Genomic DNA, 24,814 nt, shown 5'->3' with positions numbered 1-24,814 from the left:
ATTCTAGGAACATTAAATGAAATTTCCTTATGGACTAGCAGAGCTGCTGTGTTTTTTCGTTACTAATTGGGCTTTTATGGGTTTTTTTTTTTTTGTTCATGATCACACAAAAACAAACAAAAATAACTCATTCACACTTTGAAACATTGTCTCAAAAAAATGATTTTAAAAAACCTGTCTTTTTCGCTCATGACCCTTCAGAATTAAAACTGTATTTTATGTTGCCAATATATCCTGTTGCAAATACCTCTTTCTGCACTATTGCTAGTAATGCAGCTATTAGGTTGAAATAAGATATGGAGACTCACCTCAAGGGCCATAAGCAAGAATATTTGCCACTGACATATTAATGGAAGCACATTGGTCTTGCATTATTGTTAGAATTTAACAGGGCAAGGGATGAACAAAATGCCTGCAGATCGATTCCATCTTCTAAATGTAAAACATGAAGTGGCGCTTACACTTCGCCTTTCCATTCCTAGTTCAGTACACAACACAAATATGGCAGGTCATATTGGCTGCTTTGTTCACTGCAACAAGTAAGCAAGCCATGGAATTCAACAACATGTTCGGTCCGTTGATTACCATTTACAGTAACTGAGAAAAAAAAAAAAAAAAACAGCGGCGCCAATTAATGAGGTCAGGATTAATTTCTGTCAGTCTCCTTACTACTAAACTTATTTAATTTGTTGACAAAGCTGCAGACTTCACAGTTCAGCTCAACGTGGTTTCGGCACTGTATAGATCATGGCTTTGCTACCTCCAAAGTATCGGAAAATAATATGGACAATTTCTGGGGCACTCGTAACATTGCGCAGCTCTCTCTGCATTGCGTTTTACCACCAAGGATTACATATCTACTGTCTACTTCCCAAACTGCTTCACAGCATGCAGAAGAGTTTGGGACACTGAACAGTCGGAGTTACTGTAGTCTCCTGCACTTTTCTTCCATTGCAACAGCTCCCTCAACAGGTCTGCTGGAACAGGAACAGCTTGTTACAATTCCATCAAGTAAGTCGAGTGAGCTGTTTTTGATAAGGGAGGTTTTTGGCTCACTGGGTCCGTGATTTTACGAGGTGGAGTGGGCAGGAGATTAAAGCACCAAATTGTGTGAGGCAAAATGTACTGCTTCAGAGACGCAAAATCTTCTATGACATGCAGCAATTTCCGGGAGGATCCCAGGCCAGGATTTACTTTTTTTTTTTTTTTTTAAGGTCAAGCATGCAAGCGCTATCTGACCTGATATCTATCTGCGGGCTTTTAACCACACCCATCGCTCACCCACCCCTTTAACTTGTTTGTGGGCTTGCCTTTTAAAAATCCCTTGATGTCATTAGTAAATGCTTTACATTTGTCCCGCCTTGGGGCGGTTTTGTTATCGCCTTGCTGACTGACCCTGTTACATGCATAATTGCACGATTGCCGATATACTTCAGCGTGGGCAAACAATTTTTTTCTTTTGTCTCTTCCATTTGTGCTCCATGCAGCCATGGCCCTCACAGCGCCAACCATGCAAACTCTATTGGCGGTATTGTAGCGCTTGTCACATTGTTCAAACTGTTACCTAATCAGTCATTTCTTTTGGCTCTCCCCTTTGCGCTCCATGGCTTTCCCAAAACACTTTTAATTGATAAATGCTTTACTAAAAAAACACAGAAATCCACAACCTGGCTCTTCCGGCACAGCAGCAGAGCAGATACTACAATATTCACTACTCTCCAGAAAACTCACCCCATAATGCTTTGCAAGCATTCTTTTTTTAAACATTTGTCCCCATAACTCAGCATGTGGTGGTCCTAGGACAATGGGGCCACCACCAAAACATTTAGCCCAACACACTCTTTCTGTTTAGGTCATCTCTGGGTCCCCACATTAGGTTAGTGGGGCCCCAAAATAATAATCCTTGCCACCATTCAGTGCCTTTTTAAGCTCTTTTACAGCTGGAACTTTTGTTTTACATCTGGGAGAAGTTTGTGTTCTAAGGGCCTTATACTGTAGTATGCTTGCTAGGCCTGAAATTCTTTGAGACACTATGCAAGACCCATTGCAGATGCTTTTTAATCTTTCTCATGGGTGGAACTTTGGTTTTACAGCTGAGAGTAGTTTCAATTTTAAGGGTCTTGTTTGTTATATCATTACAGTAGACCTGCTAGCCCTAGGAATGTGTAATGCATCATGTTCTCTAGGGGCTAAATATATGGTTACACTGCATACATTTTGGTCATTTTCTTTTCATGTGGTTATGTCCTCTATGGACTATGTGGTTACATGACCATGTTTCTTACAAATGCCATTTTCATTGTGGTGTCCTTTAGGGGCTGTTTTGAGCATTACAGTCCAATTTCAAAAGTTTCTTTCTGATAAATGTTTTTATTGGGTTTATATGACAGCTATGTGTGTTATAAATCTTTCTTTATTGCAATTATGACCATGATTCAGGCCAACTTAACATCCTTATTACTCTATGATGGTTTAAACACTCTTGATATGTTTGGGTGACCATTCTAGTTTATTTCTCTCATTAGTCCTCCGTGGCTGTCATGTGACTTTTTTTGGGGGGGGCATTGTGTTAGCCAGCCAGCAACTCGGATGGTGGGGTTATGAAAGTGGTATTCTATTGAAATTATTATGGCAGATTTAAATTAGGATGCAAAATGGCAACATCTTCATTTTTGGCAGTAGCTAGAGGAAGAAGGTAAATGGAAGTGCTTTAGTTATATGCAGGGGCACTGGAAATATATGTGGCAGTAAAATACCTAATTATGAGGCAAAGTTGACCAATTTATGTGGCAAGAAAAGTCCAGTTATGAATTTACAATGCCAATAGCTTCAAATCAAGCAAATGTGAGGCCCAATTTATTGCGAATGCTTGTTGTTATTAGTAGTGGCACGTTATTATAGGTAACCCAGTTCTTTGCTGCATCAGATCTACTCTTTTCTTTTTTATTAACGGTTGAACATCATTATTATAAAGTCCTCATCTGTTTTTATCTCCTTTGTTGCTACTAGTATCATAATTAATGGCATTAGATGTTGGACACACTTTTTTGCCCTGGCTTTAATATGGCTGTAACATAGTTTCTATCAGCCATTTGCAGGCACACGGTTTCTTTTAGTTTTCCAGATATTCCTTCGAAGCTGTTAATGGTACCAAATGCTCTTGAAACCCCATCACAGGGTGTGTCCAACATGGCACCCATGTAAGAAGCAACTTCACAGAGCTATGCAGCCGTGATCTTTAGCAGCGTGGGCCTCAGCTCTCTAACGTGTTTAACACCAGAAGCTGTCCGAGTGTAGCAGGCAGCAGTGGGGGCAGTTTTACAGGCAGATGGAAGCAGCAGGCAAAGATTGCACCCGGGAGGAGGAGGAGTATGAGGAGGAGGAGTGCGGCTGCAGCCAAAATGGCGACTGCGACTGGGCCTTGACTGGGCCCGTGGGACCTGAGCGCAAGGCCCTTCTGTGTGGTCCCGCTCTCCCGCATAGACGGGCCACTATCTATGGGCGTCAATTCACATAAGTGCCAGGGGTAGCGGAAGTGACATCACATGCCACTTTACATTTACTGTGACTTACATACACATGCCAACATATACACATGTATTCACATATTGTCGCTCACATGAACACACTCTTACGCGCAAGCATGCATACCACATACATTTGAAAGAAAGTTTACTTACCTTAGCTGAAAGATAGGGTCATATTCCAGCGAACTGTACTCCTTTTTTATTACAGAAATAGAGAATAATATTATTTACTATTTGTGTAATAAAAGAAATTGACAGAAAACCAGGAAAGGTGAGCCCCAACCGACGTCTATTAGAACGAGCTACCCCTGTGTTCAGGGCACTGATTTTGCCACCTCTGAGGCCAGGGGTTGCAAAGGCAGTGCCAGGGGTTGCAAGGGGCAAGCCAGGGATCCCAGCTGCGACCACTGACAACCCCTAAATGACGTCCATGTTGCTACCATACGAACTCGCTGGCACATTAAAGGCCCTTGGGAAACTGTTGCTGCCTGGCCCAACAAACTAATCAGTCACTGAGGGCTTTCCCTTCGGATGAAGGAGAACACTGAAACTGGTGGTTGACGACTGTTGCGGTGGTCCCGGAGAAGAATCAACCGGTGGTTTCTCGTCCACGTGGCCTGTAGTAGACTTGGTGGTGGGGGATAAAAAAAATAAAAAAATTAAAAATCTAGCATAGCGCAAACCTCTGCCGATTGACCCAAGGGAACCTGCCTCGAAGAGGAGATGGAGCGGTGGTTCCTGGCCACACACACACAAACTGCCCCCAGCCCAACAGGGGCCTGAATGGTGGAACAGAGGAACTCGTGCTCCTTGGGACCAGACTCACCTAGGTGAGGTTTCCCCCTAGAGGAACGGGAAGGACCGTGGGACTCAATACCTTTTCGGGATCCCCCAGGGACACCACACAGGGAAATCAGCAGTCCCCAGCAGACATTTCACTGGGCTGGGGGCCTTGACAGCCCGATGAAGAGGACTGGCTATGGGGTGGAACCTACATCTCGCTCTGTACCGGCTGAGGGTTGCTTGCATGCCACAAAGCGAACGTCAGACGGCCCAGATAGTAACCTGCATCCCATGAACTGCTGACCTTGGACGACAAAGATGCACAGAGCAGGGATCGAAAACTCAAAAATGTTACTAGTCCTGCAGGTCAAGTAACTTTAATAGTCAACGCGACCTAACTGTAATGTACTTGACCTCTAAACGGGTCTCAAATTGAGTGATCCTAGGCAAATAGTTTACAGAGTCGCCTTTTTCTTAATTCTCACATATGATTGCACCTTCAAATATGTGAGCTCAGCATTTCTGCAGTACCAAAAAACCCTCTTTTGTTTGATTAAGTAGACTTTCGCTGCATGCATCACAATAATCTAGCCCACATACCCATGAGGTCTAGCCCACATAACCTAGGACTTTGTAGTTTATTAACAACATTGCCATCAGGGCAGGAGTGTTTCTCAGTTTGTTTAAACACTCAGTTTTAATAAATATATTACTAAACCATGATGTGTTAAATATCTACACACAGTAACTTTCCAAGAAATGTCCAAAAACCTCTGTACTAACTTGCAGCTTTACTGATAAAACTATATAGTGTATTAACGATCTGTGAAAATTGTTTTTCAGAACATATCCTTTGTACATCAACATGTAAAGTATTCCGATTTGCTTTCACCCTATTAAAATATTTTTTCATCACACAGAAATACAAAAAAGGGCTTTCACAACTACTGAAATATATTTTGAAATGTTTGCACAGTTTACTTAGTCATTTAAATGTTTTGTATGAAGACAAACCTGACACCCTAGTTCTTTTTTTTTTTTTTTTTTTTTTTTTTTACATTCTAACCAGCAGGTCACACAGTTCACCCTACAAAGTCCTGGAACTCTGCAATCAGAAGGAAAATTAATTGTAAGAAAAACTGACTTTTGACCTCTGTCTGTGAACACAGAGCAAATGTGACATAAGAAAAAGATTCAAAGGCATCTTTTACTGTCCCTCCACTTTTCAACTGAAGAGAACACCTCTTCAGTGTCAACTCGCCAGAAGGGACGAGTAAGTATTAAAAACAGCTCGACCTGATCAAATAAGACTTGCCAATGCGAGTGGTCAAGTGGATTTTTCGAGCCCTGAAGAACCTCCATCAGGAGAAATGGTGGGGTTGGTCACACATTTGGTAATGGCACTGGAAGAGAGCGCCCTTATATCACGGCTGAAGTGGCCGGGAGCTCTTAGTGTCTGAAGGGTAGAAGCACTTCTTTTTTGTTTAAACAATGGATATGCGGGGTGTACATCTTGCTGAGATTTACTTCTTTTTAAAGATGTTGATTGATCTGGCCCTGAATCGATCGAGGAGTGCTGATCTGAACTTTGCAAAAGGTCTAACTGGCCTTTCTGTTTGTTATCCCTTGCATCCTTAAACGTTTGCACTCTCTGTGTCAGTGTGGGTTTAAAGGTTTGGAGTGATTTACTCTGGGTCCGCGAAGGCTTAGCTCTTGTTGAACTGGAGTCTCCGTTTAGTGTGACCTCCGCTTATTCAGCGTCTTCCTGCCTTTTTGGACTCAACTCAGCATCTAATACTATAATCGGGTGTGCATGGTGACCAAGTGGAGGTAACTGCTGCAGAGTCAGCTAGCAGGACGTTGGCTGTGTGCCCGATTTGTTCTCTGATGCAATAAGAAATTATCCTCCTGGACAGCTATAGTAGCAGTATTGCCAACTGCAGTATGGGGTTTCGATGTCTTGACCTCCGTCAGGATGTCTGCGAGGATACTGAGCATTGTTGTTAGATGGTCCAAAAAGGGGGTGCATTGGCATGAATGATAGACTGTGTCTGGATCTGCTTGACCTCGCCTAATCAGGGAATTTAAGTCCTGAAGTTTTTATTGCTCTGCCAAGAGGAGAGATGGTGGTGTCCTCAGGTTGTCCCACAACACTAGGAGTGACCTGCAAGCAACAACTTAGGCTGACTTGGGGGCTAATTGTGGCTTGGGTTGAGCCATTGGGCCGCAAGAGCTTGACTGAGGAAAGCAAGATGATGTAGTCATGTTTTGGGCCTGAATTAGCTGTGATGTTACATAGCTCCCTTGAGCCATCATGAGTATTATTGAAGGGGCTCAATAAGAGCTCCTGCCAAGGTACTGAAGCCTCCAAAGGGTTTCCTAATGGGGAACTACCCTGGCTTAGATGCGTGTGTGAGGCCAAGTATGCCCAAAGGGCTGATGGGGCTAGACTGCACCTCACTGGGATTACTGAATTGGGAACATTTGTTTATCTGTTACATCTTCACTACTTTTTTGGGTTTTGGTTTTTAAGGCCCTACTTATTGACGGATTCTTGTGCTGCAGAAAGCTATGTACAAGTAAAGAGGAGCAGCACTAGGCTTTCCTCAGAGGAAGGTTTTGTGAGCTCTCCTTTTACAAGTACTTTACATAGAATTATACTATCAAGTGGACTCTTTTCTTGTTATTCCAAGCAGTGAGGCCATGCGAGCCCCATTTCCCATAACCAATCACTATGGAGCCATCCAGAGAAAAGTGTTTCTCATCAATTCCTCAGGTTATGTCTATACATCACATACTTTCCTATTTTTAGCTTTGTCAATTTAAATGTTCAACACACATTTAAGAGATTGCTTTTTAGGTGAATGCAATGAGCCACACTTTATAAACAGAACCTGATAAGGAACCTTCTGAAGGTAGTGGTGTTAGATGCTGAAAAAGGAGTTACTTAAATACTGTGGGTCAATGCATTTTTGGAATGAGACCGTCAAGCATGAAATAGTAGAAGGAATAGAAAAAAAACAATGCTATGTCACAATCTCTGCAAATCACCAACTATCTCATAACATGATCCCAGTAATAAAGTCCAAACTGGGGCAATACGCTGTAACTGATCATATATTCAAAATATAAACGAAGAAAAGGCTGTCATCTACGTTGATCACTGCAAAGAGTGGCAATTCAGCTAACATGCTGACAAGACAGGACTGCAAGTTCACACTTGCTGCTAACATTTAACAGGCTTAATCTGCCTTTCATACTTCAGGTGTCAGTACATAGCAATAGAAAAACTCCTATCATTAGCACAGCTTTGATTGTAATTATTATTTTTAGGCAAAAAAACGTTTTTTCAGGAAAACACAAAAAAGCAGACTCACCATCCTCTACAAATTTCTTATTGGTCCTGCGCACCACATCTCCCTCCTCGTCATACTCCTCATCAGACTCCTCTGCCTCGCTCTCCAAAAAGTCTGACATGACTGCTCTCACAAGAGTTTACGGTGTTCTGAGCAAGGTAGAGAGAGAGAAAGGTTATAGTACAGACTGAAAAGAATCCACTCTCCAAATTAAATAGTATTAAATCACTTTGGCTAAAGACTACTTTATAAATACATATATACACACACAAAAAATAGTTTCTGAACTCTGGGTAGTTCCCAAGTTTAGGTGGAGAGCAGCTCCAGTAAGGAGCACCCTGCAACACCAGCTACACTCTAGATTTGCTCACCTCAGATGTCTGTTTATCTAGCAAAGTTTTTAAGCATAGGATCAGCACAGTTCTATCCAAGCCAAGCTAGATAGGGGCAAAGTATTTTGCAATTTATATAGCATTTGTACAGCCCTGAAAGGGCTTTGTTTGAACCTATACTGGGTGCTCTCTTGTGTCTGGACAAAGCTAAACTACCCGGAGGAGCTCTAATGAGACCAAAACACGTCAGGGGTTGCATGTACTCATTCCAGGTTGGCTTGGGTGGTTTTTTACCAGTCCAAAGCTGTCATACTGTGCCTGGAGTGGTGAATGGCTTTAGTCATTTTACAGCTCGCCAAGGATGACACTGTGTCAATCGTATGCTTAAAGATTTTCCTGTATAAATGGCAAAAGATTTTGTCTCTAGCTCAGCGTGGATAGCACTGTGCTGATCCTATGCTTAAAAACTTTGCTAGATGAACAGACATTTGAGGTGAGCAAATCTAGTGTCGCTGGTGTTGCAGGGTGCTCCTTACTGGAGCTGCTTTCCACCTAAACTTGGGAACTGCCCAGAATTCTCTATTCTTTTTTGCATAATTTATGCCCTAAAAGGGCTTTGTTTAAGGAGATATATATATATATATATATTCACTCACACACACGTAAACACTCACATATAGATAGATACACACACAAAGTATATGTTTTATGAACATATGATATATCTATATAGGAATGTATACAGATCTATATTCACACAAAAAAAACAATTAAGATGCTGAAATAAGGAAATATATATATTTTTTTAAACAAACACAGTGACATTAAAGCTTATTGATCCAAATATAACTTGTGCCCCTGTAATGCACTGCTTAAGACCTCACATATTACAACACACGACATGTTAAATGAATTTTAAGTTGTTAACTTAACACAAGATCTTTTTAGCATACCAAACTATAAACATCAATTTACATCCTTTGCCTCTTCAGTGACTTTCTATTTTTCTTTTAATCTGATCATATGCAGCCACCTCCCTTACGGTTGTTTGTGATTGGAGTGGGGCAGATTGAAATGGACTTTAGTGAGGCAAGTTGTTTTAGATTGAAGTAGGGCAGATTGGAGTGGAGCAGATGGTTTTGGATTGGAATGGGTCAGATTGGTGTGCGCCAGACAGGAATGTCTAAGAACAGACTTTAGCCACTGTAGGGCATATTGCTCATGCAGCTATGCTCTCACCTGTGGTACAGTGCACCCTGCCTTAGGGCTGTAAGGCCTGCTAGAGGGATGACTTACCTAAGCCACAGGCAGTATTTTGTGTGCATGGCATGTCGTCTTTGCCTTTTTCTCCACCAACACACACAATCTGCAATGGCAGTGTGCATGTGTTAGGTGAGGGGTCCCTTAGGGTGGCACGACATGTGCTGCAGCCTTTAGGGACCTTCCTTGGTCACAGGGACCTTGGTACCACTGGTACCTTTTACCAGGGACTTATCTGTTTGCCAGGGATGTGCCAATTGTGGAACAATAGTAAATTTTTTGTGAAAGAACACTGGTGCTGGGGCCTGGTTAGCAGGATCCCAGCACACTTCTCAGTCAAGTCAGCATCAATATCAGGCAAAAAGTGGGGGGTAACTGCAACAGGGAGCCATTTTCGTACAGCTTTCCACTGCGTAGAAACGCACAAGGCCACGTTTTCAGTAACTTTTCATTCCACTGAGCTAGAAACTATTTTTTGTGAACATCTGCAGATCATGCAGCAGATGATGGATTAAGTGCCAAATGCGACAAAGCCATTATTAAGCAGGAAAAAAATATAGCAGCGTTGCATAATTCCAGCGGTCCTGGTTATTATATACAAGCAACTAGCCAGGGTCAGAACTAACAAAGTTATTTATATCAGAGGAGTGGGAGCTGAAGAGTAGTACTAGACTGGGGAAACCCCATGTCATTTCTATTGTTTGCGCTGGCTGTTGAGGCACTAACATGCAAGCTGCGTCACATAGTAGATCTCTTGGCAATACAGCCACAGAATCGGAAACGTGTGACGTCATTATATACAAACTATATACATAGTTGGTGTAAGGAAATGCCTCCTTGGCATGGTTACCCCCTGACTTTTTGCCTTTGCTGATGCTATGTTTTGAATTGAAAGTGTGCTGAGGCCTGCTAACCAGGCCCCAGCACCAGTGTTCTTTCCCTAACCTGTACTTTTGTTTCTACAATTGGCAAACCCGGTCATCCAGGTAAGTCCCTTGTAACTGGAACCCCTGGTACCAAGGGCCCTGATGCCAGGGAAGGTCTCTAGGGGCTGCAGCATATCTTATGCCACCCTGGGGACCCCTCACAAAGCACAGACACACTGCTTGCCAGCTTGTGTGTGCTGGTGAGGACAAAACGAGTAAGTCGACATGGCACTCCCCTCAGCGTGCCATGCAAACCTCACACTGCCTATGCAGTATAGATAAGTCACCCCTCTAGCAGGCCTTACAGCCCTAAGGCAGGGTGCACTATACCATAGGTGAGGGCACCAGTGCATGAGCACTGTGCCCCCACAGTGTCTAAGCCAAACCTTAGACATTGTAAGTGCAGGGTAGCCATAAGAGTATATGGTCTGGGAGTCTGTCACTCCACAGCACCATAATGGCTACACTGAAAACTAGGAAGTTTGGTATCAAACTTCTCAGCACAATAAATGCACACTGATGCCAGTGTACATTTTATTGTAAAATACACCCCAGAGGGCACCTTAGAGGTGCCCCCTGAAACCTTAACCAACTACCTGTGTAGGCTGACTGGTTTTAGCAGCCTGCCACACTTGAGACATGTTGCTAGCCACATGGGGAGAGTGCCTTTGTCACTCTGTGGCTAGTAACAAAGCCTGCACTGGGTGGAGATGCTATCACCTCCCCCAGGCAGGAGCTGTAACACCTGGCGGTGAGCCTCAAAGTCTCACCCCCTTTGTTCCAGCCCCACAGGGCATTCCAGCTAGTGGAGTTGCCCGCCCCCTCCGGCCACGGCCCCACTTTTGGTGGCAAGGCCGGAGGAGATAATGAGAAAAACAAGGAGTAGTCACTGGCCAGTCAGGACAGCCCCTAAGGCAACCTGAGCTGAAGTGACTCTGACTTTTAGGAATCCGCCATCTTGCAGATGGAGGATCCCCCCAATAGGGATAGGAATGTGACCCCCTCCGCTTGGGAGGAGGCACAAAGAGGGTGTAGCCACCCTCAGGGCTAGTAGCCATTGGCTACTGCCCTCCCTGACCTAAACACACCCCTACATTCTGTATTTAGGGGCACCCCAGAACCTAGGAAATCAGATTCCTGCAACTTAAGAAGAAGAGGACTGCTGAGCTGAAAAACCCTGCAGAGAAGACGGAGACACCAACTGCTTTGGCCCCAGCCCTACCGGCCTGTCTCCCCCCCCTTCAGAAGAAAACTGTGCTGCTCTAAAAAGACCAACAAACTCCCGAGAACAGCTGCCCTGTTCAACAAAGACTGCAACTTTGTTTCCAGAGGAGCAGCTTTAAAGACCCATGCAATCCCTGCCAGAAGCATGAGACTTGCAACACTGCACCCGGCGACCCTGACTCGACTGGTGGAGAAACAACGCTACAGGGAGGACCCCCCGGCGACTCCAAGACTGAGTAACCAAAGTTGTCCCCCCTGAGCCCCCACAGCGACGCCTGCAGAGGGAATCCCGAGGCTCCCCCTGACCGCGACTGTCTGAATCCAAAATCCCGACGCCTGGAAAAGACCCTGCACCCGCAGCCCCCAGGACCTGAAGGATCGGAACTCCAGTGCAGGAGTGACCCCCAGGAGGCCCTCTCCCTTGCCCAGGTGGTGGCTACCCAGAGGAGCCCCCCCCTTTCCTGCCTGCATCGCTAAAGAGACCCCTTGGTCTCCCATTGAAACCTATTGAAAACCCGACGTGTGTTTGCACACTGCACCCGGCCGCCCCTGTGCTGCTGAGGGTGTACTTTTTGTGCTGACTTGTGTCCCCCCCGGTGCCCTACAAAACCCCCCTGGTCTGCCCTCCGAAGACACGGGTACTTACTTGCTGGCAGACTGGAACCGGGACACCCCCTTCTCCATTGAAGCCTATGTGTTTTGGGCACCACTTTGAACTCTGCACCTGACCGGCCCTGAGCTGCTGGTGTGGTAACCTTGGACCCCAATTTGAACCCCGTAGGTGGTTTACTTACCTGCAAGAACAAACATTAACTTACCTCCCCCAGGAACTGTGAACATTGCACTAAGTGTCCACTTTTAAAATAGCTATATGTGTTTTATGTAAAAAGTATATATTCGATTGTGATTATTCAAAGTTCCTAAAGTACTTACCTGCAATACCTTTCAAATGAGATATTACATGTAGAATTTGAACCTGTGGTTCTTAAAATAAACTACGAAAATATATTTTTCTATAACAAAACCTATTGGCTGGATTTGTCTCAGTGTGTGTGTTCCTCATTTATTGCCTGTGTGTATGTACAACAAATGCTTAACACTACTCCTTTGATAAGCCTACTGCTCGACCACACTACCACAAAATAGAGCATTAGTATTATCTCTTTTTGCCACTATCTTACCTCTAAGGGGAACCCTTGGAGTCTGTGCATACTATTCCTAACTTTGAAATAGTGCATACAGAGCCAACTTCCTACAGTTGGTGTACTTGAGAAGCCCGGAAACACTGATGGGAATAGTAGTGCAACAACTGGAGTGAGTTGGTGGGCAGAGGGGGCTACGTGTAAACAAACAAAAGGCAGTGCTATTCCCACTGGGGGCTTAAAGCGAACACCAAGAGACCGGCTTTCGAAGGCACATGTCCCAGGGAAAATTAATTCCTTTGGTTATTTAGGTTACACAGAAACAAGATGGCTTGAGCTCTATTGAGGTAAAGTACTGTTACACATACACAGAAAGCCTGGAAAACACTGCCCCGGTCGGTGGCCCGCACAATATAGACAACAAAAATGTTAATATTACTGAGATGCTTGTATTTACTTCAGTGTAGTATGTACTCCAGGCCACCCTTACATAATTCATGTCGGCTGTGACAAGTAGAGTGTGGAGGACCGGAAGATAAGTGTGAAAGGAGGCACTGCAGCGCACGTACAGATAAGGGGGCTTAAGAGCTCCCTCCGTATCTGGAAGCAAACTACTATGTGTGGTGGGTGGGCTAGTACGGCACATAATACAGTAACTGATGGGTACACACAGGTCTCACGAAAAGATTGTATGAGAGCGGAAAAGGCAACGGAGGATTGCCATACGTGTGGCTTTTCATACTTGGAGGGTGCTTCTAAGAAGAGAAGGAATCACTCCCTTATTCCCAGAGGCTACCGTTGTGGAAAATCCCACACATTATACAAGTAGACAGAGAAATAAGCACGGATAAACAGAAAAGCGGAGGCTGCCTCGGACAGGCGGGTAGAAAGGATTACACAAGAGCAGGAAGTGTAGACCTTCAAGCTAGAGACAGGGCAGTTTCTGCAATAAATTGCGATTTACTCAATAGCTATAAAAAAAAAATAAAAAAAAATGGAGAACAGTGAAAGGGCCCTTGCACAAATCTCGCACTAGAAACAATTAGGACACATTAGGTCAGGGAAATCATAACCAGGATATATACTACGAAACCCTATTAAAAGGCACGGCCAGAAACTGGACACTGACTGTGGCACTCAATTTAAATATATAAACTTGAAGGAGACTCTAGTATTTATACATACAGCATCTATTAACATTAGATTACGTTGCATTCAATTTAATTTTGTGTACAGGACATTTAATACTCCCAGTGATGCTACATAAAAAGATACAACAAATGCATTTAGAATGCCGCAAATACGAACAAGAATATGCCATTTATTATCACCTGACTTGGGAATGCCCGAGAACAAAAGCTTACTGGTAGCAGGCAGTACACAGATACCAAGAGGAAATACGAAGAGAACCGATGCAATGCCTGGATATGCGTTTCTTAGGCACTGGAGCTAGCCCCATTAAAAACAAGACAAAGAAAATATTTTTTAAACTTTAGACTTTTTGCTAGAATGCTGCCAATACGTTGGGAAAACACGAAGCACTGAAGCCAGTATAACGAACGGCGGAGAACGGTCTTCAGCAGAAGAAATTGTGATGAATTTGAGAAGAATGGATGAAAAGCTATCCGAATACCTGGAAACGTGGCTTGAACTAACAAGGTGCCTGCAAAAAACCCATATGAACATATGCCTTAAATATTTGGAAAAAGGCATATTATCTGACGATTAATCGAAAGACGGAGCAGTTGTGTGTATAAGGAAAACAGCAGATAACTTTGAGTACTAATTTATAATGTGCATTTGTATAACTGTATTGAGATGTATCCTTTCAGTTACACTGTTGCCTTCACTCGTAAAAAAAAGTTCAAAAGCTACTGTTTGGAACTCAAACAAATAAAAAATACAAAATAAAATACATATTTAAAAAAAAAAAAAAAAACACAGAGCAGACACTGAAGCTGTAGAGTCTTTCTACAATGGGTCATACTTAAATCGGAGTCATTAAGCAGCTCTGCTTACCAATGTCGATCCTAACTACTTACCTTGCTAGCTTGAGTCGAGTGACTAAAGAAAGGTTCTTAGTTATCCAATATGGAGTCCACAAAGTGTAATATTGGGGCACTAGTAATATTACTGCAAGAAAGTAACCCCTTTTCATCATGGTCACCCCCACTGTTTGCCACTGGTAATTATGTTTTTCAACTGATCTGCACTGGGTCCTTGCTAACCAGACCCTCAGCGCCAATCCTCTTTCCCTAAAACAATGTAAAATGGTCTAAATGTCAAACACTTGGAATACATTTTAGCAGCCCTGTAAGTCCATAGGACATGGGTAACAAAGAGGGTCCTTAAGGGGCTGCAGCATTTATTGTGCCACCCTAAGGAACCCTCATACAAATTGCATGCAGCCTGCCATTGCAGACCACATGTCATGGTGCAAACCATGAGTGAAAACACGACAAGGCATACTCACTGTGTGCCATGCAAAGTCAATGTATATAAGTCACCCCTATAGGAGGCCTAAAAGCCATAAGGCAGGGTGCATTATATTTTATGTGAGGACAGGTGAAGGAGCAGATATGCCCATATGATGTCCATTTCTATTACAAGTGAACATGGAAGCCATCTTACATAATGGCTTCACTGAAACCTAGGGTGCTTGGTATCAAACACCTCCTCTCAATAAAACCATACTGAAGCCAGCATCGGATTTATTGTGGAATGCACCCAGAAGGCACTTAGAGGTTCCCCCTCAAAACCTACTAGTCATTTAGTGTGCTGGCTGAGTGTTATTGACCAGCCTGCCACCACAGATGAGTTTCTAACATCCTGGAGGTGAGAGCCCATGCTCTCCAAGGCCAGAAACAATGCCTGCTCCAGAGGAAGATGTTCACACTTCCTCCAGCAGCATGGCTAGTAAATCTGCAGACCAAAGCCAGGGGCTTGAAAGTCGCTGCCGCCATTGATATGGGACCCAGTTTCTCCCAGCCCTGGGCCCATATGGCACCAGGACAGGTGGAAAATTTGCAATGAAAGTAGGAGTGTTGCACTATCAGGCTAGTCACAGCGATAAGGTGGGTTGCCTGATGTGCTCCATGAAAGAAGGGTTCCATTATCTTGTTTTTGCTGTAACTAGGAACTCTGGAACAGGGTTATGCCCACTCTCCACAGGAAGTGGTTATAGAGGAGGTGTAGTCTCTCCAGGGGTTAGTAGCCCATTGGCTAGTTCCCTGCACGCCCCTTAATGTCCCTAAATTCGGTATTTAGGTGACCCCCCTTGACACCAGGAACTCAGATTCAACTGGCCAAAGAGGAAAAAAAAACAATTAAGAGATGACCAATGTGAGAACTGTGGACTAGCTGTGGACGTTGGCGCCAAACTCTGTCAACCTGCTCCTTTCCTGACAATGGTAAGGACCAGCCATGTCCTGCAGCTGTGCATTCTCCAAAAGCCTCAGAGGACCACCATCACTTCGCCAAACCAGCCAGCATCTTCCACAGAGTGGAGGAGTCACTTCCCCCACAGCCTGCAGGCACCAATCGCGACTGTCCAGTTTCGTTTTGCTGACCATTAAGTCCACAGAGGGAGCAACTCACCAGGAAGAGGATCCCAAGTATCCAGGAGTGCAACCCCATCGACCAAGCCAGGCTTGGAGATACTGAGCCCGTCTGGAGCCTCCCTGCACCAATAACCAGGATACCACAGCCAGTCGCAAGCACCAAGGCTTGTGTTCAGACCAGACACCACTGCTGCCACAACGTATGTGCATTTTGAGGGACTTCAGCGGCCAGCTCCATGCCAGCACTCCCTTTGCTGTGTGTCTTTGCCCTCTTCTGCAGGTACCACTGAGAACGATGAGAACCTCTATCACCAAGTAGCCCACCAGCCAGCACCTCTGCACCTGAACCTCAAAGCCCAGGGACACTTTTTCTGGCAGTGTATCCTTGGCCCAGGAGTCCCCACAAACCGAGCCCACCCTCTGTTGGGTTTCTTCAGTTCCCTACAAACCGTGCTGTTTGACAGGTCCCTTTAAACAGACAGCTCAACTGCCCAGCACTCAAGGCTACCAACACGACCAACACCTCTGCACCCAGAGTCCCCAAAACCATGTGACCTGAACTTTTGGACCCTTGTCCTAAGCACCTTACCCCCAAAGGAGATCTTCTACAACCATTTTCAAGTATACCTATGCAGTGAATATTTCTCCCATAGGATAACATTACCGTATTCGAGGCTCATGTCTCAAGCCTGACAACTGTGATTTTCTACTGTTTACTTATGCAAATCTAAAACATCTCAAATACTTACCTGAACAAGACGATCTGGTGTCTAAAACATATATAAAATACTGTGTTATTTTTTTTAAAACACATTGTTAGCCCCTAGAGGACATAACTCCATGAAAAAACAGGAGAAAGTAATACAGTTTAACCAGTCGGGCTAGCAGGCCTACTGCAATATTATTACAAACAAGGCATTTAAAATAAAACTTCTCCTAACTATAAAACAAAAGTTCTAGCCATAAGAAAGCTTAAATAAAACATTAAATAGTGGGAGGGATTAGTATTTTGTAGTCCCCACTAACCTAGTAAGATGGGGGATGTAGCTTAGGGCATCAAGACGGAGGTCGCACTCAGAGTGCTAAGGACCCCTCCGTTATCCGTGACCATCCATGCCGCCTGGAGACCCACCGGACCTACGTTGACATCCTCATCTTGCTGCAGGGGAACCGCAGACCAAGCAGAGAGGAGTCACGGGCCCCCGCTGGTCAGAGGCCCAGACCACCAATGAGGCCTGGGTGACAGACACGAAATGGCAGGCGCCAGCTGGGCCTCCGCTGACACTGAGCAATACTTCCCGGGGGACTCCCCCAGAGGTGAGGTAACCCTGGTGCTTGCCCGGGATCCAACCCGCTGGACTGATCTCCGACGTGGGCCTGGAGCAGCAATGCCAACTTTGTACCTGTGATTAGGAGTGGCAGAGCTGGAAGCTGGTGGTGGAGACCCTGAAGACACTGGCCCTTGGAGAAGGCGCCTGCCCGAGACATTGAGCGGAAGCGCTGTGAGTGTCAACAACAGGCAGCCGCAACCTGGGCTGGGCGGAGGGGTGGGGGGGGGGGGGGTGCCTTCAGCTGCCTGCTCGCGATGGGGACTGCCCCTGCCCCTGCCTAATCTTGCAACCCGAGGGCCCGGCGGTGACGCGGAGAAGTGGTGGGGGCCGGCGTCCGTAGGGGCCTCCCCTGAGCGGTTTGGCTGGAAGGGTTGCCGGACTCCATGGTGCTTCTCGTAGCGTGAGAGACACCGGGGACAAGGTCTGCTGCTTGGGGTGGGGGAGGGGGTGGCAGGGGGCCTGTTCCACTATGGAGGCTGAACCCAGGCTGCGACAAGGGTCCACCGGCTCACGACTGGGCCTGAACCTCCGCCTGTGCCTCTCACATTGGGGCTGAACGTGGGGTGCTGGACCGCCTAATTCGAAGATCCCACATCGCCCCTGGACACAGGTGAAACGATTGGCTGGGGGCACCGGGACACCCAGCACGCACAGCCCTGCTGTAGTAGGGGAACCCCTGGAGGCCTCTGGTCCTGATCATTGGAAGAGCGCCGGCCCTGGGCCTGATGGGACAATCCAGAGTCCCGGAAGATACAGGGAGAGAACCGATCCGCTTGGTGCCCACCCGGCTTCCCCACTGGGCCTCATCCACTGGTGGTCTACTTCCTTGGATCTGATGTGCGCACAGCCTTAAGGGACCATATGCTACATATTCATGGCCCATTGGTGCCTGGTGAGTGTGGACGAGGCCTGTCACACACCTGTCCTCTACACCATGGGGAAAGATCAACAGACGAAGCCATCCTCCTCCCAAACTTGTAAAGATAAGTTTAGGACTCTGGCTGGAGCCCAGGCAGGAGATACCATGGAAGCCCCTTCCTTGGATGGGGAGAACAGAAGGGGGGGGGGGGCACCGATAAGATCCTATGAGCCATACAGTCCTTCCAGGCAGTGGTCAAGAATAAAAATCGGGGAGGTGAGAGTAAATATGGCACTGCTGCGACCGGATCTTAAGACTGCCTCTGCACGAGTCCTCAAAACGGAAGCACGCGTGTCAACAGTGGAAGATGAGGTACAAGATTTTAAAACAAAAAGGTGTCCAGTCTCCTATCTCATACTCACGAGCTTCAACAATGTGCAGAATTTGCAGAAAACTGATCAAGACAAAACAACCTGCGCTTTGCTTTGTGGGATTCCGGAGACGGCTGAGGGCCCTGGACCTGTAAAATTTCTGGAGACGTGGCTTAAATCATGCATGCCCTCTGACGGATTGTCGACATGGTTCCCATTGAGCGAGCACATTGAGCTTTCTCTGCCAGACTTCCTCCTGGGGGGGCACCCAGGGCACTGATTGCCAGCTTCCTCAACTTCCGAGACCGGGATGCAGTTTTGTGAGAGGCCCAGGCTCAGTCGGAGCTCCGCTTTCAGGACTCGAGGATCTTGATCTTCCCGGATTACTCCTGTGAGATCCAGGCTAGACGGCGCTCATACGAGCAGGTGAAAAAAAGAAACTGAAGGCGTTACATCTAAAATATATGCTTCTCTTCCCAGCCCGCCTTAAGGTACTGCATGCCGGCAAGACACACTTCTTCGATGTGCTGGACACGGCCTGGGAGTGGGCAACAGAAGAACGACTGCTTTGAGGAGGTGCTGCGGGGTCCACTACCTCTCTTCTCCCCTTCCCTCCAGGCGGGCGCCGGCAGGTGCATCTGGGATGGCAGAGAAGGAATTCGGTCATCCTGAGCACTCCCTAGCTGGCTCTCACTGTAGACAGCACCAGTCTTGGCAGGCTTTGCAGTATCTCTGGCGGAGCCCCCCTATCCTTCATCCCCACAGCAGGAGGAGGCCTCATGAATCAGCACCTAGGGGCCAGGCGCCCCCGAAGGAAGGAGAGACTGAGTCAAGCCCCACCTATTTGACTATCTCGCAGATCGGCAACAGGCCCACGAGTCCACGTGTAAGGCACACATGAGATCCGACTCACTGGAGGGGTCCACCACTCCACACCACAAGGGTTTTCCCTTACTCTTCCTTTGGTTTTGTTGGGATCTTTATGGGGCGACAGATGCTTCGTCAAGTCGGGAAGGGAAGTATAGGGAGGGGGAGTTGCGAGGTGTTCATCAGTATAATCTTGAATTGCTATATTGTTGTTTGTTTCATACCTTTCACATCTTGATGTCACAAATGGGGGGGATGCACTCCAGCGCCTCCGGCCTTCTATCCTACTTCTCCAGGAGACACATCTAATGGGATCCACAAGCCCGTTCTTGGCCTGCTACGGCTTTGGGTTCATCACTCAGGGTACAAGCGGGGAGCTAGAGGGGTGGCGATACTCCTACAATGCGACTACCCCTTGGCGGTACAGAAGACATGGCTGGACCCACAGGGGAGGTTTTCTGCCCTGACGGGCTAGGTAGACGGGCATAATATCAATCTACTCAATATATATGCCCGCCCACCCCCCACGGAGCTCGACAAGTTTTTTCTTGCACTTACCACCCTGGTAGCCCAGATGTCCATGGGATTAACAGTTGTGGGTGGGGATATGAACGCGGTCCTAGACCAGAGCCTTGACATCACGGCCCCCGTCAGATGTACGCCGCAGATGCTCTAGATCCCTCAACAAATGGCTGGTGAGTACTGGCCTCTGACGCATGGCAGGTATTGCACCCTCGCCCCCAGCAATATATCCACACTTCAGCTGCACACCACACCCAGGCATAGTCACCCAAGTCCAGATCCTTGCCTGATAACTCTCCAACCATGCCCCAGTTTCTCTGACCACTGGCCACCCTGATCAGAAACGAAGACCCATGTGGCATTCCAATATGTGTTTTTTACAAGACGAGACCTATTCTGGCCTCCACAAAGAGATTGAACACTACTTCCGAGATAATAAGGGAACTGTCCAATCTAATATTACACTCTGGGCGGCAGGCAACGCCACAATTCGCGGCCATGCCAAGGCCATTCTACGAAGACAAGAGCATGAGAAACAGGCCCACATCACGTCTCTTGAGGCCTGGGAATTCCAGTTGGAGCGCAAACTGATGGCGATGGGAGAAGAGACAACAAAGCGTGCCCTAGAATTAGTGAGATAAGAAATCAGAACCTACTCCCTCGCTGGGGGGGGGGGGGGGGGGGGGGGGGGGGGGGGGGAATGAGAACAGTAAGTCACTTTAGCGGCTGGCAACCAGACGAATGATGGGACGGGTGATCCCCAAGATAACAGATAAATCTGGGATGATCCAAACAGCCCGCCAGGACATAGCTGCTATATTGGCACAATATTATGCCACTATATACAATGCAGCACCCAGACCCACCACTGAACAACAAATGCCATTGCTCAGTGAAACAGATATGCCGACTCTCCCAACTTCTGTTAGCAAAAGTCTTGATAACCCCCATAACCATAGAAGAAATCGGGGAAGCCATCACAAAATTGAGAAAAGGCAAAACCCCTGGCCCAGATGGGGACCCAGCAGAATACTACTCTAAATTTTGAGACATACTGCTGCCTCAGCTGAATGGTCTCTACAAAGGCTCTATAGAGAGGCAACTTCCCTTACGACTTAGATCAGGCCACTATAGTGGTACTTCCTTAGTCCCGGCCCTCCTCCACATCCTGCATAAACTATTGGCAGATATTGCTAATTAACAGTGAAATTAAAATCTATGCCAACATACTAGCCACTCGTCTAAAGAGAGTTCTACGCCACCCGATCAATGCGGTTTCATGCCAACCCGCAGCACTAGACATTGCCTTCAAAGGCTACATGTCGCTCTGGCACATAGGCACATGCTCCCCTCCCCACGGGCCTTTTACTAATCGATTTTAAAAAAGCATTCGATACGGTGGGCTGAGGCTACCTGGACTTCGTCCTTCAGAAAGCGGGCCTGGGGCACCTATTTCAACACATGATCCAACTATTATACCAAACACCAACAGCCTGTGTCCTAGTAAATGGGATGCTTTCAAAGGTCTTTCCCATCGAGAGGGGCACAAAGCAGGGTTGTACCCTGTCCCCTCTCCTCTTTGCCCTAGCCATAGAACCCTTTGCACAAATGATTCGCCAAGACACCTTCCTAGAAGGCTGGCAATGGGCTGGAGGAGAGGAGGACCACATCACGCTTTATGCCAATGATGTGCTGCTCTACCTGTTGTGGCCAGAGACGAGACGACCCAAATGTCTCCTACTGCTGCTCATATTTGGAGAGGCCTCTGGCCTCAGGATGAACTATAAGAAATCTCCCCTGGTCCAGTTTTCTGGGAGTATCGTTACCTAGTTGACTGGCAATCAAACATTCCCATCCGGCGTTTAAGCTTTACTTACCTCGGCATGAAAGTGGCACTCGACCAGACTATGGGGGTTATTCTAACTTTGGAGGAGTGTTAATCCGTCCCAAAAGTGACGGTAAAGTGACGGATATACCACCAGCCGTATTACGAGTTCCATAGGATATAATGGACTCGTAATACGGCTGGTGGTAAATCAGTCACTTTACTGTCACTTTTGGGACGGATTAACACCTCCTCCAAAGTTAGAATAACCCCCTATGACTTGGGCCTTCAACCTTACCCCTCTTACCCGCAGAGGTGAAGTGGAGCTGGGAAAATGGCAGACACTGCTGCTAAACATCCTGGTCCGCATAGCACTCTATAAAATGCTCATTCTGCCCTGCTTCTGCCATATCCTTCAAAATCTCCAGCTCCCTCAACCCTGGTTTAAGGAGATGGACGCAACGGCACGCTCCTTAAAATGGCGCAACAGCAGACGGTGCCTACCTTGAGAAACCTGCCAGCTCGGCATATATGATGGCAGTTTAGCTATGTCTAATCTGTATTCCTATTACCTAGCCCAGGGTTCTGCAAAGTCGGTGCTGGAGAGCCGGGTCCATGCCAGATTTTTAGCATATCCACATTTAGAGAAATGTAGATTTCTGAAACATCTTTTTTCTAAATGTGGATATGCTAAAAATATGGCATGGACCCGGCTCGCCAGCACCGACTTTGCAGAAACCTGACCTAGCCGCTCAGGTACTTCAATGAATGGCGAACTGGGGGATGGAATGATACAGTCTACCACCTAGAACTCTCCGCAATGGGGTTCTCACATCTTATGGATATGCTCTATTAAAGTCCCATCCCCAAGACCACACCAGAAGTCACTAGCCAGGTCCTGCACGGTTGCAGCGCAGCTCAAAGACTGACACAGTGATTGGGCCGGATCACCCAGCATACACCCCCCCCCCCCCCCAACTATGGCAGGAAACATTGCTACAAGAAGTTGCATACCGGGAGGGCTTTTCGTGATGGGACGCCAAAGGCCTCACAGTGGTAGGAGATGTCTGGGAGGGCACACACAATGTCTTTTCAAAAACTCCAAGAAACATACGCACTGACGGACAATTCTGGAAGCTTCTATAACGGAGACAAGCACTGAGAACACGTTAGCAATGACACCCTTATACCGAAATTTAGCCCTATGGAAGCCAAGGTAATAATGGGCGCTCTGGGGGCCCGTGAGATCTCACAGATTTACCACTCCCTTGTACTGAATGCCTCTCCAGCCACTACGGTCCTGCTGGGAAACCTCGGCCAGCCCACTAGACGATGAGGACTGGCGGGACGCAATGATGGCGCTGCAAGTCATTGCAATCTCTGCCAGACTGCGAATAGTGCAAATGTACTACCTACACTGTGCCTATCTAACCCCAGTTAGGCTTTACCGTGCCAGGATTAGGCCAAACCCTCGAACCAACAGATGTCCCTACTCACCGGCTGACTTTTTCCATGTAGATTGGTCCTGCCCCAATATTCAGAGATACTGGACACAAATCCTAAAAGAACTCTCCACACTGTTGAACCTCACCCTGGAACCCTGTCACAAAATGGCCATGCTGGGGGTAATGGAGGGCATTGGAGGCTCCCGAGCTAGGGCTAGAAAGTGTTTTTATGACTAACACGCAGATGTTCTAAGAAAATGTCCCTACATAAGGATGTGTATTTTTTACGAATGCTGGAAACTAAACTTCTACCACGTTTACCGGCAATGTACTAGACTGTAGCCTTGACTGAAGCACAGGGCGAACAAAAATGCATTATTTAAGAACACAGTGCTGAACTAAGCAAAACAGTGTGATAGAAGAAATTAAAACAAGACCGTAAAAACTGGTTATTGTAAAATAACAGTGCAACGCTGAATAAAATATATCTAGGCCAAAGTGCACACTATGCAAAACTAACATGCATGAAGCTATATTAAAAATGGCTACACTACAAGAGGAGCAGCTGCCTCCTCCCTTCCCACAGGTACTGGGCTTCAGTTAACTTGCCCCTTATATAAGTTCCTATTGGTTGTTGCAAATAGTGTTGTGATAGGTTGCTGGGGGCTGGTCTTTCTATTGGTTTAGGGGTTAGCGTTGGGCTTGTGATTGGTAGTAGGGCTGAGATTCTGATTGGTTTCTGGTTTTAGGGTTGGGGTTGTGATTGGTTGTCAGGATTAGGGGTATGAATGGTGATTAGAGGTGGGTCTCCCATTGGTTCTTTGAATTAGGGTTACAAATCTGATAGGTTAGGGTTAGGACTAGGTTTCTATTGGCTAGTAGGGCTATTTAAGCCTATGGCTCAGGGCGTCTCAGCCCTGGTGTCGTGGCTAAGGACGGAGAGGACAAGGGCAGTTGCCTGTTTGGGACTGGTAGGGCCTAGGGCCAGAATTGCTGCTTATTTTTCCATTTACCATAAAGGACTTTACATCCTACACATACATCAACATGCAAACACATTATCTGCAAAGACATCCAACTCCTGCATCACAAGCTGACCGCAGACAGATTGCAATGTCCCATCATCCAACATAATACCCCTTATACAACATATATTCACATATCCACCACAACTACAACAAACACCTTCATTCTCACAGCAAACGCTACTCTGTCCACTAACACAGCCTGCCATCACCCACACAACACAAAACCACATTACTTTCAGCCTTCTAGATACACACTCCCTGTTCATACAAACCAACACTATCCTCTATTTGCTCCAAACAGACCAACGTTCATCATGACAATTCCTAAACCCAGCCTTCCAAAACACCATCTACAAATGCCCTTCCCCTCTCTTCACCAATTACACACAACCATACAATCCTCACACTCCACCACACATATTACCTCTTCCAGTCATCACAACTAACACAAACTCC

General features: G+C 46.4%; 1 protein-coding gene across 3 annotated transcripts in view; it reads right to left on the bottom strand.

Moving 5' to 3' along the window:
- Positions 1-24,814, bottom strand: part of SUPT6H (SPT6 homolog, histone chaperone and transcription elongation factor) — an 893,672-nt gene that overhangs the window by 835,567 nt on the left and 33,291 nt on the right. For all 3 annotated transcript variants that reach the window (XM_069226188.1, XM_069226189.1, XM_069226190.1), the window contains exon 2: positions 7,688-7,815. In XM_069226188.1, the coding sequence (XP_069082289.1) occupies positions 7,688-7,787 (100 nt within the window). In that variant the 5' untranslated portion in view covers positions 7,788-7,815. The remainder of the gene's footprint in view (positions 1-7,687; positions 7,816-24,814) is intronic.

The sequence above is a fragment of the Pleurodeles waltl genome, chromosome 3_1, assembly GCF_031143425.1.
Source record: "Pleurodeles waltl isolate 20211129_DDA chromosome 3_1, aPleWal1.hap1.20221129, whole genome shotgun sequence".
In the NCBI taxonomy this organism is placed as follows: Eukaryota; Metazoa; Chordata; class Amphibia; order Caudata; family Salamandridae; genus Pleurodeles; species Pleurodeles waltl.
Note: the sequence above shows the minus strand (reverse complement) of the source record. Positions and strands in the feature narration are given on the sequence as shown.